The sequence below is a fragment of the Hemicordylus capensis genome, chromosome 1 (genome assembly GCF_027244095.1).
Source record: "Hemicordylus capensis ecotype Gifberg chromosome 1, rHemCap1.1.pri, whole genome shotgun sequence".
Lineage (NCBI taxonomy): Eukaryota > Metazoa > Chordata > Lepidosauria > Squamata > Cordylidae > Hemicordylus > Hemicordylus capensis.
In genome coordinates, this window is record NC_069657.1 from 314,514,306 (window position 1) to 314,529,318 (window position 15,013).

Below are 15,013 nucleotides of genomic sequence, written 5' to 3' on the forward strand. Positions count from 1 at the left end.
TCATTGAGGGGTAAGAACTCACCATTGTGTAACCCAGGACCTGTGCAGCATCTTCCTATCCTGTCAGGCCCAAGCACCACCTATTCTAAAAAGGCTGGTCACCTCTTTAGATAGGTAGATAAGTAACTGTGTGGTGTGTATGTATTACAGAGTGCAGAGGTTGCTATCCTGAATTGTTTTGAAGCCTTGATTGAAGCTATTTTGATTATGGTCTTTATGTCTGTACTTGCAATTTTGCTTTATTACCACTTGTCATGTTTATCAATGCTAACCACTGAGTCTCTGAAAACTTTTTACTCAAATAAAAAGTTACACAGAGTGATTGAAAAACAGATTTGGATATCTTGTGTCCATCTCTTCCTTGCCTCTTTTGGAATAAAGATCCTACATCTTGGGGTTTTAAGAAGTCATTCCTTTTAAGCATAACCATTACCCTCGCAAAAAACAAAGGCCTTTCGTACAGGCCATATAAATGTAAACTTAACCTAGACAAAAATACTGTAAGTACCAGTGAATGAATTTTAAGATAGACAGACTGACAGACCAAAGTTTTCCGTATGCAACAAAAAACATACAATACTGTCTTATATAGAATCAGACCATCAGTCTATCTAGGTCAGCAGCTGACATTCCAATGCACAGTGGGCATATCAGGAAGTTTTGTCTGTGGAGAGCTTCCCCACTACTGCTACACTTGTGTGTGCAGCAGGAGCAAATTTCAACTATCTGCTTTATCTCCAGAAGTGTCCCAGGTCACCTGGAAATATGTTCCCGAGGGCTGTGCAACCCCTCAGGGACCTTGTTTCAGGTGGTGCAGGGCACTTCCAGAGGTAGAGCAGATTGTCAAAATCTGCTTGCCCACCTTGTGCACCTGATATTGTGCAGCTAGGAAAGCCCTTTGCAGTGCAGACACATCTTTCTGGCAGGTCCACACTGTGTTAGCCAGGATGTTGGCAGTATGTCTACGCCGACTGTTGCTGGCTCTCCAGGATTTCAGACAGGGTCTTTACCAGCCCTATCTGGAGATGCTATGGATTGAACCTGGGACCTTGTGCAGGTGCTCTGCCAATGTGCTTCAAACCCTTAAAATAAGGCACACAGGACTGGCAACTATCTACAATAATCACACTTCAATCAAAATTTAGCAAGGTAGCAGAAAACATTTATATGGAGGTCCATAACACAAGTTTAAAATAGCCCATGCATTTCAGAGGTTAACTTTTGAACCTCAATAAGTGCAGTAAGTGGTATATAAATATTCAATTAAAGCTTTTTACATACCTAAATTTACATCAGGCAGTATCTTATCAAGAAACTGTGTTTCTCCACCATTAGGGGATAGGAAGTCAGCCAAAAGCTGGCTATTGCTTAGCTCTGCATGTTGCGACAGTTTCTTTGAGGGAGACAAGAGACAAAACAAGAGCTTATGTTCAAGTTAACTTCGCTTTAGCAACAAAAACTTTAAAACTTAAGCTTTAAATTGGGTAAATTTCACAAAATACAGCTTTGCATAAAGTAAGTGTCATTTTAGAGAAAAGCAAGTGAAATACACTCACTCACTGCCTGGATGGAAAAATGACCATGACCATCCCAAGCTAATGCACCCCCTCCCCTGCCACAGAGAGAATTAGTTTTTTTTGTACCTGCAAATATTCCTGAAACTCCACTCTCTTTGAATTTAAGAATTCAAAGTTCTTTGGTCCAATGATCCTCTTTGAAGGAAGTTGGGCATCAGGGAATGTACCTGATAATACAGCAAAACACCTGATGAAGTTATACTATAAATTAAAATAAATGTTACACAAGCTTGCAGTTTCAAAGCAGGATGATAGATAGGAAAACCAACAAAGCAGGCAGGGGCGTTGGGACCTTACCATGAAATTCAGTAAGCTTTGACTCAAGGACGTAAAATTCAAGATATCGTCTGTAGACTGACCAGCGTTCAGGTTCATGCCCAACTGAAAAGACACAGAAATTTATAGTTTCCCCCCTGTCCAGTCTAGAAGGGATATTTTTTTCTATGTGCAAAGATACAAGGGACTGGAAGGAAAGCCCTCAAAAGCCCTAAAAGTTGATGTCATTAAAAATGACCTACAGCAGTCATATATGAACATTGGTAAAAGGTGATGTAAATAATTTTAAACACCTAAGGAAATTTCCTGGACATCTGAATGGACCCAATCTTCTAGAACAGTGTACCACAACTTTCAGACCATACATATGAATATTTCTGGTCTCCCTGTTGATGAAGATTTAATATCTTCATCTTAGCCCCTGCTAACTGGGCAGAGACGCACCTATTTAATGTGGTGATTCTCTTTATTTAGCAGGGGGAGAGTAACTGGCCCTATCCACCCCCAGCACAGTACTTCCAGTGACTGTTGCTGGTGTGTGTCTTATGTTTCTTTTTAGAATGTGAGCCCTTTGGGGACAAGGAGCCATCTTATTTATTTGTTGTTTCTCTGTGTAAACTGCCCTGAGCCATTTTTGGAAGGGCAGTATAGAAATTGAAACAGATAGATAGATAGATAGATAGATAGATAGATAGATAGATAGATAGATAGATAATATGCCTTGGCCACACTACCTAAGTTAGTAAGAAGCATAAATTACAGCTGCATGTCATGTATGCATATATTCCTAGGAGTGCCTACCTGCCATTCTATCATTCCTTTCCACATCAATGCAAAATACTGGAATTCTTTCTTTTCTCTCCTTCCTTTCAAAAGAGGGGTCATCAAAGAAATCCACATATGGAATGCTAATTTTCCAAGCTGCAAGATTGCGAGGTGTATTAGGTGTGCTAACTGCCTCCACAGGAGAAGAATCGTCTTCCATTACCATAATACCTTCTTCAATCTGCAACAAAGGAGTCAAGCATCAAGAGGCTATGCCCAAGCAATTCCATTTTGGACCCTCCAATATACAGCAATTCCATTTTGGACCCTAATATATTCCAGAGCTCACACTGGAAGTTCGCCACCAGTTTCGCAAAGATTTGTACAGACTTTAAAAAAACCTCACGACTACAAAGGATTTTAATTCTGGCTTGCTTTAAAAGTTAAAACTGAAGTGTGCTATGAATGGCGTTTTCTGCCATTGCCCTCTAAACATGTACTTTATTACGCTTTAAAAATCAGAAATAGATGTACATAAAGAATAAAGATTTAATATATTACAACCGTGTTATCAAAGCCATTTCTACTACAAAATATTAAATACAATGGCTCACATACAAAGCAAAGACTATAGAGTGCAGAATCCACACAACCACTGCCTCCTCCTCCAGACAGCCCCCTGAACTTCTAGCAAAGGAAAATCATGGGCTGTGCCGCAACACAGGCAGCTGGAGGCGGAAAGCCCCCCAACCAGACAGAGCAGCACTAGTGGGGGAGGTGTTTTCATTGCAGTTCACTGCATTCACCCAAACTCTTGGCAAGGGCTTTTCAGGAAGCTGCCCCTGGAGAAGGTGAGAGTTGAATAGAATTTGCATTTTGGAAAGCACCACTCTGTATTGTGAAAGTGTGCCATCAAGTCGGTGTCAGCTCCTGGCAACCACAGAGCCCTGTAGTTGTCTTTGGTACAATACAGAAGAGGTTTACCACTGCCTCCTCCCACGCAGTATGAGATGATGCCTTTCAGCATCTTCCTATATCGCTGCTGCCCAATACAGGTGTTTCCTATAGTCTGGGGAATATACCAGCATGGATTCGAACCAGCAACCTCTGGCTTGCTAGCCACGCCATTTCCCCGCTGCACCATTAGGTGAGGCATTTGTTAAATCAGAGCAAGAATGCCACAGCTGGATTACTAGAACCTTCCAGATTGCTAGCTAGAGCAGGGAAAGCAGGGGTGGAGCATGCAGGAGATCACTACCCTTGGATTACAAGGGGGATCCACAAACAAAACAAAACCAGAATCCATATGAGCTTTGTGATTTCTGGTGAACAATTTAACAGATACTCAAACATTCCCACCAGGTGGCTCCTCCTGTTTTTACACAAACAGCAGCTAGCTGGCAATTTTTGAATCTGCTATCATTTGATGGCTGTTCTTTGCAACAGATCCAGCCAAAACATATTGAGGTCCCTTGCATGCAGCAGGTAACTTATTATAATGGTTTAGGCAGGGGGAACTCACAAAACCCAGTTAGAAAGTAACATTAGTAGTATTTACTGTGAAGGTTCTTTCTCCCCAGTGTACAGAGGTTATGCATTCAAACAGGTTGTCATGTTCACTTGCTTCCAGCAGGCAGAACCATACAGGTGAAACTCGAAAAATTAGAATATCGTGCAAAAGTTCATTAATTTCAGTAATGCAAATTAAAAGGTGAAACTGATATATGAGACAGACGCATTACATGCAAAGTGAGATAAGTCAAGCCTTAATTTGTTATAATTGTGATGACCATGGCATACAGCTCATGAGAACCCCAAATCCACAATCCCAGAAAATTAGAATGTTGTGAAAAGGTTCAACAGTCTAGGCTCCAGGTGTCCCACTCCAATCAGCTAATCAATCCATAACACCTGCAAAGGGTTCCTGAGCCTTTAAATGGTCTCTCAGTCTGGTTCATTAGGAATCACAATCATGGGAAAGACTGCTGACTTGACAGTTGTGCAGAAAACCATCACTGACACCCTCCATAAGGAGGGAAAGCCTCAAAAGGTAATTGCAAAAGAAGTTGGATGTTCCCAAAGTGCTGTATCAAAGCACATCAATAGAAAGTTATGTGGAAGGGAAAAGTGTGGAAGAAAAAGGTGCACAAGCAGCAGGGATGACCGCAGCCTGGAGAGGATTGTCAGGAAAAGGCCATTCAAAAGTGTTGGGGACTTTCACAAGGAGTGGACTGAGGCTGGAGTTAGTGCATCAAGAGCCACCACACACAGACGGATCCTGGACATGGGCTTCAAATGTCGTATTCCTCTTGTCAAGCCGCTCCTGAACAACAAACAACCTCAGAAGCGTCTTACCTGGGCTCAAGAAAAAAAGAACTGGTCTGTTGCTCAGTGGTCCAAAGTCCTCTTTTCTGATGAGAGCAACTTTTGCATTTCATTTGGAAACCAAGGACCCAGAGTCTGGAGGAAGAATGGAGAGGTACACAATGCAAGATGCTTGAAGTCCAGTGTGAAGTTTCCACAGTCTGTGTTGATTTGGGGAGCCATGTCATCTGCTGGTGTTGGTCCACTGTGCTTCATTAAGTCCAGGGTCAACGTAGCCGTCTATCAGGAGATTTTTGAGCACTTCATGCTTCCTTCCACAGACGAGCTGTATGGGGATGCTGACTTCATTTTCCAGCAGGACTTGGCACCTGCCCACACTGCCAAAAGTACCAAAACCTGGTTCAATGACCATGGGATTACTGTGCTTGATTGGCCAGCAAACTCGCCTGACCTGAACCCCATAGAGAATCTATGGGGCATTGCCAAGAGAAGGATGAGAGACATGAGACCAAACAATGCAGAAGAGCTGAAGGCCGCTATTGAAGCATCCTGGTCTTCCATAACACCTCATCAGTGCCACAGGCTGATAGCATCCATGCCACGCCGCATTGAGGCAGTAATTGCTGCAAAAGGGGCCCAAACCAAGTACTGAATACATATGCATGCTTATACTTTTCAGAGGTCCGATATTGTTCTATTTACAATCCTTGTTTTATTGGTTTCATGTAATATTCTAATTTTCTGGGATTGTGGATTTGGGGTTCTCATGAGCTGTATGCCATGGTCATCACAATTGTAACAAATTAAGGCTTGACTTATCTCGCTTTGCATGTAATGCGTCTATCTCATATATCAGTCTCACCTTTTAATTTGCATTACTGAAATTAATGAACTTTTGCACGATATTCTAATTTTTCGAGTTTCACCTGTATATAAATTCAGAGCAATCCCATGGTGCCCCAGGGCCAAGACCCTCCTAGTTCCGGGACTGTCTGGTGAAAGCTTCAAGGAAGGAAAGCTCCAGAGCCAAAGACAGTAACAGCAAGAAGGAACAAACACACTATGAGAAGAACATTATAGCAATGGAAAAAGAACCAACTGCGAACAAGAGCCAGCAACAGAAGACAAACAGGGGACATTCCCCCATTAAAGGTGGAAGCCAATATGAGCCAAATTTCAGAGCATTTTACCTCACCCATAAACCTAGGGTGGGTCAGACACCCTCTGTACACTGGGGAGAAAGAACCTTCACAGTAAGTACTATCAATGTTACCTTCTCCTCCAGTGTAGGAGGATATCCATTCAAACGGAACATACCAAAGCAGTAGTCACCAGGCAGGAAAGAGTTTTCTTCAGGATAAACAACTCTACATTGGGACTACTTGTTGAAGTACTATACAACCAAATGCTGCTTGTGCTGATAGATGTACGTCTGTAATGTTTGACAAATGGGGATACAGAAGACCGCGGAGCAGCTTTGCATATTTCTGAAAGAGCAGTATTTGCTGAAAAAGCTGCAGAAGTGGTTGCACTTCTTGTAGAATATGCTGTGACTCTGGCTGGCGGATGCAATGACAGGGATTCATAAGCAATAGATAGGCAAACTTTTATCCAGCGTGCTAAGGTGCCTTTTGATGGCTTAGAACCCAGGGTGGCAGGGTGAAAGAAGATAAATAAAGCATCTGACAAAGGTCCAGGCTACATTTAATATAGATTTTAAAGGGTCTCTTGACACCAGGTTTTTCTCTTTGGGATGTTTAGGTGAAGGACAAAACAATGGAAGAATTATGTCCTGATTGCTATGGAAGGCTGTATTCACTTTCGAGCAGAAAGTGGGGTCTGTTTTTAACACCACGGGATCAGGCTGGAACAGAGATCTTTGCGTACTGAGAGGGCACTAATTCAGAAACCCAGTGAGTGGATGCGATAGCCACCAGGAATAACACTTTGTAGGATAATAGTTTAAGTGGTGCTATTTTAAGTGGCTCAGATGGGGCCCTGGTGAGCACACTGAGCTCCTTATTTAAGTTCCATGAAGGAAACCTGTGGGAGGTGTAATAATAGTGGCCCCTTTAATAAATCTTCTGATATTCAGGTGAGAAGCCAGAGATTGCTTTGAGGAAGAGCTAAATGCCGAGGCTAGTCTCCTAAGAGTATTGGGTCTCAACTCCTTGTCCAGACCAGACTGAAGTCACTTGTCCAGACCAGACCAAAACCTGAGACACTGTGGCCTTAAGAGGTTGTACCTGTTTGGACCACTTGAGGAAGGTCTGGTAAACATGTACTGTAGACTAGGCGTTGGGAAGCCAGGATGATACCTTGAATGCTCTTGGAGCAGCCCCTGGAGGATAACAGTGTACATTCAGTCTCTATGCATGAAGTTGAAGCCATGACGGCTCCGGGTGATGAAGAGGCCCTTGCGTGAGGACATCCGGACAGTCAGGGAAAGGCCAAGGTGACACTACTATTAGGTCCATGAGGTCCGAAAACCATGGCCTTCTGGGCCAGAAGGGGGCTATGAGACTCAGGTCAGTTTTTTGTGCCCTGAACAGCTGAATCATTTTTGGAATAGGGGAAAGGCATATAGAAGCCCCTGGGGCCAAGGGAAGTTAGTGCATCTACTCCTTCCACCTGTAGACAGTGGTACCTTGTGAAGAATCTCAGAATCTAATTGTTCAGCGGGAGATGCACAGAAGTTGAGGATTGGATGTCTGAAGCTGTGATATATCATGTCGAAGACTGCAGGGAGTAGCTTCCACTCTGCCAGATCTACGCTGTGTCTGCTCAATCAGTCTGCTTCTATATTTTCCATTCTGCTGAGGTGTTGCACTGTAATGGGGCGAGATGCTTTTCCACCCAGAGGAAGAGTTTGTTGGTTTCCTCCATCAACGAGTGGGAACGTGTGCCCCCTTGGCGGTTGATGTGTACCTTAGTGGCCACATTGACTGTTCTGATCAGTACATGCCAGCCTCTCACTACATCCGCAAACTGGAGGAGTACCAGACATACAGTCCTGAGTTCCAACCCATTTATGATGTGATGAACCTTGTAAGTGGACCAGGTATCATGGGTGATCAAGTTGCTGCAGTGGGGCCCCCACCCCAAATTGCTAGCATCCATTGTGACCTGAATCTTGGGGTCTCTTTGAGGTGTATCCCCTGATCGATAGCTCATTAAGTCTGGTGACTGATGAAGAGGGTTGGGTATTGAGATGTTCACATGGTCTCTGGCCATGATTTGATCCTGGTGAGGAATAAGGAGCCACTGCAGTGGCCTAGAGTACCACAGGGACCACAGAATGGTTCAAGGCATGAAATCGTGCACTCCAACAGCTGGGCCAGCATCATGAGGTCTACAGCTGGTAGAGCTTGGATCTGGTGAATCTGAGAGTACAGTTTGGCTTTGCAATCCTATGAAAGGGTTACTTTCCCAAGTCGGGTGTCTTTTGTAACCCCAAGATGGTCAATCTGTTGAGAAGGGGTAAGCAAGCTCTTTGATGGGTTCACCATCAAGGAGAATTTCAAAATCCTCATGTTTGAATAATTTGGGTGTAGGCTCGGCCAAACTGGCCCATTCATCAGTAGACTAATCTCCTCCTTCCCTTTGAGACTGGACCTCTTGGGATTCAGATTCAGAAGGGATTGTATGAGGTTTGAGAGGAGAATGGCGGGTATCCGAATCTGACGAGACTGAAAAGGGTCTGACAGGGACCTGATTAGTATTAGGTTATTATGAATGGATCTGATGGGATTAGAACTGTCAGTCCGGCTAACAACTGAGTGCATGCCAGCCCTGCTTCCTACTGAGAAATCAGAGAGAGAGAGAGAGAGAGAGAGAGACGACAGAAATAGGTCTAGCAGGAACAACAGGTCCCGCAGGGGGATGACTGAAAGTTGCAATTCTGTCCTGCCCAGCTGGAATGGCATTAGGGGGATAAGACCTCACTGGTCAGTGCACAATGGGTGATCTGTCCCTGCAGAGATTCCTTATGGGGCATCTGCTCCTGTCACGGGTCTGGGGATCGTTGCCAATCGCTTTCAGATTATGTGTCTCTGAATCTGCGCCGCCACAACAGGGGCCTAGGGCAAAATCTGCCCCATTCATATTCTGGGATGGGATAACTTGCAGGCCTAGACAAAATGGATGATTGGGAACTTTCCCACCCAAACTCACAGAGCCCCCTAGAAGCAACAAGAGGTACAGAAGGAGCTTGGGGAGTAGACGGGCCCAGTAGGACTGGTACTGCTGATTTTCACTGCAACTCTGTTGCGACTAGATCCTTAATCCATTGTGAGAGATAAGGGGGGGTAGCTTCTCCTCAAGAAGGAAGTGGGGGGTAGGAGAACTTCTACAGGGACCAAGGACTACTGCCCTTGCGGTAGAGGCAGCTGAGGCAAGGCTGCAAGTGGGCTATTGGGGCGGCGGAAGCAGGAGCCACTACTCATGAGTGACCCGTGACGCAGGAGTGGAAGGAATCACAGTTGCTGCCTTAGTCTGCGGTGCGGCTGGGCCCTTGCTGGATGAGGAGAGATCCAATGGGCCGTCCATGGGCAGCTTGTGTTCTTCCGCCCACATTGGAGGAGTCTGGCTGCGAGGGCTGGGCCTGCCTCGCAGGATCCTTGTGCAATGTGAGTGGGAGGGGCATGCCTGGGTTGGCAGCATCTCTCTCAGCAGCCGTGGCAGAGGAAAGCCCCAGAGAAGGTGAAGTCTTATCTAATTCCCAAGCGGGTGGAGGGACCCAGCTGAGGTGGCGTCACTTGTTCCACAGGGGGTCACAAGGCCATGTCGCTAACTGATCCAGATGGTTTGTGCTGAGTCTCATGCTCTCAGGGCACCCCTGGATGGGCCCCAGTGGCACCTCTTACGACCAGTGTACTCCTCCGAGGGCAGGTCGCGTGTTCTTTGATGGGCCATTTGCTTGGGGTCCCCTTCCCTGGCTTGATCTCCACCCCTTTGCTGTCTGCCCCCAGGGCCTGCTCTTGGTCCTCAGATAATGAAGTGGCTGAGCTCCACACACAGCATGATGTGAAAGTAAGGAAGGAGTGACAGGTTTATTTATTTAAGGGGGGAAAGAGAGGACTGCAGGAAACATGAAGAAGTAAACAGGTTGAGAATGAACGAACTAAAACTAAAGGAGTAAAGTATGAGGTGAAGACTGGAGCTCTTTCCAATCCCTGTGCATGGGAACGAGACGGGACTGGAACTGGGAGGGTCCTGACCCTGGGGCACCATGGGACTACTACTGTGAGCAAGTGGGAGTGACAATCCATTTGAATGTATACCTTGCTACACTGGGGGAGAACAACTGTCTTGTAGTAGTTTCATACTGAGCTGTGTTAGCCAGCGTGGTGTAGTGGTTAGAGTGCTGGACTAGGACCGGGGAGACCCAAGTTCAAATCCCTATTCAGCCATGAAACTAGCTGGGTGACTCTGGGCCAGTCACTTCTCTCTCAGCCTAACCCACTTCACAGGGTTGTTGTGAAAGAGAAACTCAAGTATGTAGTACACCGCTCTGGGCTCCTTGGAGGAAAAGCGGGATAGAAATGTAATAATGATGATGATGATGATGATGATGACGATGACGACGACTGTGTAAATAAATAATAATAATAATAATAAATGTTTTCAGGGCAGATGCCCGATGTGCTTTTCAAAGCAACCACATGCTCCCAACCAGTACTCAAAGAGAATTAAGCTTTTTCCATTATTAGATTTCACGGAAATTGTGTCAAAATTAAAATTATATTACTAGTAAGAAGCACAGAAGAAAATTAGAGAAGAAGTGGGGAGAGCAGATGAAGAGGCTAGGTGGCTCGACAGAGAATGAAGGACACAGGACAGGTGGGAATCAAGGACAGCTGTGCAGTCAGCTCTGAGAACAAAATCCTCCACTCACAAAGTCATCCTCCCCTTCAGCCATGACAAAGTTGGGCAGCACAGCTCCCTCCATTGTGGTACTCTTGAACACTTCTTTAATCTTGCTGCCTATTCTGCTGATTCCAGAGGATTCTCCTTTTTTATGAGTGCTCCTGTGTGTATTGAAAAAGAAAATGCATGAAGTATAGAGCAATTTCAAGCAAAGTAAGCGAAAATCCCTAACAAGGGGACACCGAAACAACTCTGTTTCATCCACAATCTACATGGAACAGCTCTGTGGAGTATTCTACAATTCACTGCCCTGATCCAACAAGACAGCCCTATGAGCAGAAAGAGTTTCTCTGGATGGATGTATTCTTCCATTCATGTAAAAGAATGTGATAAAGGAGTTTGAAACAAAAAATTGCATCCAATGCTCAGGTACCGAACCTCTGCACCAGATATTCAATGTTGCCAGCTCTGATCACCTAGTAAGAAAAACAGAACTGGGCACCAGATATGGTACAGGCGTCTTCTCCCCTCCAAAAGATGACCAGCCATGTTTAGAGTGAGGGGTTGGGGGTTTAGAATGCTCAAGCAGGGGGCATGCAATCTTTTGCTATATTCAGACCTCACAGGAACATAGAAAGCTGCCATATACCGAGTCAGACTATTGATCTATCTAGCTCAGTATTGTCTACACAGACTAGCAGCAGCTTCTCCAAAGTTGCAGGAATCTCTCTCAGCCCTATCTTGGAGAAGCCAGGGAGGGAACTTGAAACATTCTGCTTTTCCCAGAGCAGCTCCATCCCCTAAGGGAAATATTTTACAGTGCTCACACATCTAGTCTCCCATTCAAATGCAACCAGGGCAGACCCTGCTTAGCTAAGGGGACAAGTCATGCTTGCTACCACAAGACCAGTTCTCCTCTCTCCCTTTGTCAGTTTTACTTATGTATTTAAACAGACATTAGTAAAAATGTTGATTTTTATGATGTGATTATAACACATTGACAGCATAATGTTTCTGAAGTACAATGCTAAACTGAGAGATTATAAAATGTCTAAGATATCATCATGCAGTCCATGAGCACTTCACTGCAGCTTGCTAGTTTAGGCTAGTACTGTAAGGGCAAAGAAAAAAGCTTTTTGTTTTTTCACTGTTGGCCTGTCAAAGACAGGGCATTATAGCAAAAAAGTTGCCTTAATACATTTCACTGAAGAACATTTCACATAATTGGGTTAGATCTTAAGTACTAGGTGCAGAACTTCCCACAAGGGAACTTTTCCACCCTCACCTCCCCACCGCAGCCCCTCAAAGTCTCACCCAGTATTCTTTATTCTCACCCTATAAAACCAAATTATTCAAAGCTGGACACATTTGACAACCATAATTTAAAACATTAACACACTTAAATACAGTACAATACACCTACTTGTTTAATTTGGAATTGCGTGTTGGAGATTCAGCTCCTTTTAAGAGATGCCTGAAATACTAAGCAGGGGGTGGGGGAGGGAGAAAGGGTTAATTATTGTTACTCACTATATTTTATAATTGTACCAGCTTCTGAACAGCCATTTCTACAGAAGATGGTTGTAAGTTCTGTACTTGTGATTTTCCCTCCAAAACAAGCATCACAGAGTCCAGACATGCATTTTAGAGAGATATTATACGCACAAATAAAACAAGGAAAACTTTCCTTTTGATGCTTAGTTCCAAATTCCTCCTTTAACTTGCCGTTAGACAAAAGAGAAGCCTTGTTCGAAACAGATTTCTTACTCAGACTCAAAGTGAAAACATAGTCTTAAAAAGCCATGAATTTGTAACAATATCCACAGAGTTCAACTGACAGTTTCCCACAGTTATCCAAATTTACATATATATATAGATATAGATAGATATAGATAGATATCTTTTTATTAGATAGATAGATAGATAGATAGATAGATAGATAGATAGATAGATAGATAGAGATATCTTTAAAACAAACGCAGAAAACAGAACCAATGATTTCAAGGTGAAACTATATAATAAATGGGGACTATGAAAACTTATGGAGGGCGGGAGAAGAAGAAGAAGAGCCCTCTACCCATCTTCTTCTATCCCTGCTACTGCTTCCACTTGCCTAGCCCCCAGCCCCCAGCCCCTCACCCTCAAACTCAACGTTTTAACCGAACCTCAGCTAAGAACCAATCAGCAAGCCAGCTTGAAGAGAGGGAAAGGGGTATGGCTGCACTCTTTCCCAAGCAGCCAAGCCCACTGGTGCCCCATTGATTAGCTTAGAGCTGGATATTAGCCAAGAGTTCAAATGATCCCCAGTTCGAAACTAAACAGAAGGCCAGCTTCAGACAAACATATGCTCTCTCCCATGAACTAGAGGGAAAAGAACCCTGTCCTCTTAAGGAAGCATGTAAGCTCTTACGCTTGCCCAGGGCAGGTTGGTCTTCTTTTGTGGGGTGAGATCATTCTCATTCCCCACCCCTTCTGCTCTCACTCTCTCTCACACATGCATGAAGACCATTTTTCTGCAAGGGTAGAAGGTCTACCTTACCTTGCTTTCCCACCTCAGCCACCAGGTTTAGGTTGCTGGGGTTCTGCTGGTAGACATTCCATTTTAAAGAGAGAGCAATTGTTTCATTCTAGAATTCAGTCAATGGACACTAGGAAACCAACCAGCTCCCTTTTAGGAGTGAATAAGATGGAGAACACCGTGCAGAAATAGATATTCAAAGGTCACTTAAATTACTGCTAGTGGTGACAACACTACTGATACTTGAAAAATGGCCAAAGCTCTGTATAATAAAGAAAGGAGGAAAAACGTATGTATCCATACGACTGGTTCCAGATGCTATATATTGCTGTAAATGTATCAGTCAAAAGTCTAAAAGACTAGAAAAGAAGTCTAAATATTCAGCTTTATGCATGTATGGGATTATTGGTTATATCAATGGCACTCGGCAAGGCAGGGAGCGGGCGGGCGGACGGACGTCTCGCTGCCGCCCGCCCAAGCGCGGTTTCTCCTCCGGTCCGGGCGAGATTTAAGTGGGCTTCAGCGGCAGCAGGGGGCTTCGAGGGGGCGGCAGGGAAGCACCCTGCCGCCCCCTGATTTTTAAAATGAGGAGGAGCAGAGCCATAATTAGTAATAGAAGCAGGCGGTGAGGGATCCTGCCGCCCGGATTTCTTGCAATATTTACGGCGCCAAAGCAGCAAAGGGCGGGAGGGGTAAGTAAAGCCCCCCCCCGCCCTTAATGGAACCCCCCACCCTAACCCTCCCGAACCAAAACCACCCCTTCTCCAGACCGGTTCGGAGGCCAGTAGAATGGCCTCCAAACCGATCCGTGCACACCCCTAGGGGCGGCAAAGGAACTCTGCCGCCCCAAGAAGATTTTTCAAATGACACAGCGCCGGAGGGGGAAGAGTGGCAGCGGGGGGGTAAGTACTACCACTCCCCCGCTTAAAGCAACAGTCCCCCCCATGCCAGACCGGGGGTACACCAGACCATGCACACCCCTACTCCCTTTGGGCAGAGTAATACTGAAGAGAGCAAGATTGTGTGATAGTGAAAATCATCTTATCCAAACAGAAATGGTCAAGAACAAATAGCTCTGGTTCACATACAGTGCAACATCAGCACAATAGAGTCCACACAATTATCTCCTCCTCTCTAGGCTGCCCCCTGAGTTTCCCAAAAGCCCTTGCTGAGGGTCAAGGAACCCTTGACATCACCATGGGCCCTGGCACAGGAAGCTTCATGGGAGTGGAAGGAGCCCAGAAAGCAGGTGGAGCAAAACAGCTATTTCTGCCTGGCCCTCTCCACTCTCCCTACAGCCGCCCACATTACTGTGTTTGGTATTGCCAAGGGTCCTAGTTGTGAGGAAACTGACTTCCACAGAGCATTGCTCTATATGCATGTCATTGAGTTTTTAAAAAGACATCTTAAAACTTGAGCATGAGCATTTTCTCATCAGGCTTACCTCGTGACTGTGACAGAACATAGGAATGAAGACACTCTCCAAGAGCGAAAACACATGTTCATAGGCTTCAAAAAGGCACCGCATTGTTTGCAGTTTCACAACTTCAACATAGGGACCTTCAACAACTACAGGTAAAAATCGAAGATAACATTAAGTGAAACCGTTTGGGTGTCACGGCTGTAGAACAAAAAATGCTTCCCTAAACGAGAATTTACACACTTTCAGCAGGGACTAAGTCAC

At 44.8% G+C, this 15,013-nt stretch overlaps 1 protein-coding gene across 4 annotated transcripts in view; it reads right to left on the reverse strand.

Annotated features, from left to right (window-relative positions):
- SNX14 (sorting nexin 14) overlaps nt 1–15,013 on the reverse strand; it is a 61,398-nt gene that overhangs the window by 22,326 nt on the left and 24,059 nt on the right. For all 4 annotated transcript variants that reach the window (XM_053287212.1, XM_053287211.1, XM_053287210.1 and 1 more), the window contains 7 exons: nt 14,774–14,898; nt 12,235–12,293; nt 10,840–10,972; nt 2,655–2,859; nt 1,875–1,958; nt 1,644–1,744; nt 1,282–1,393 (listed from right to left, as the gene is read on the reverse strand). In XM_053287212.1, coding sequence (XP_053143187.1) covers nt 1,282–1,393; nt 1,644–1,744; nt 1,875–1,958; nt 2,655–2,859; nt 10,840–10,972; nt 12,235–12,293; nt 14,774–14,898 — 819 coding nt within the window. The remainder of the gene's footprint in view (nt 1–1,281; nt 1,394–1,643; nt 1,745–1,874; nt 1,959–2,654; nt 2,860–10,839; nt 10,973–12,234; nt 12,294–14,773; nt 14,899–15,013) is intronic.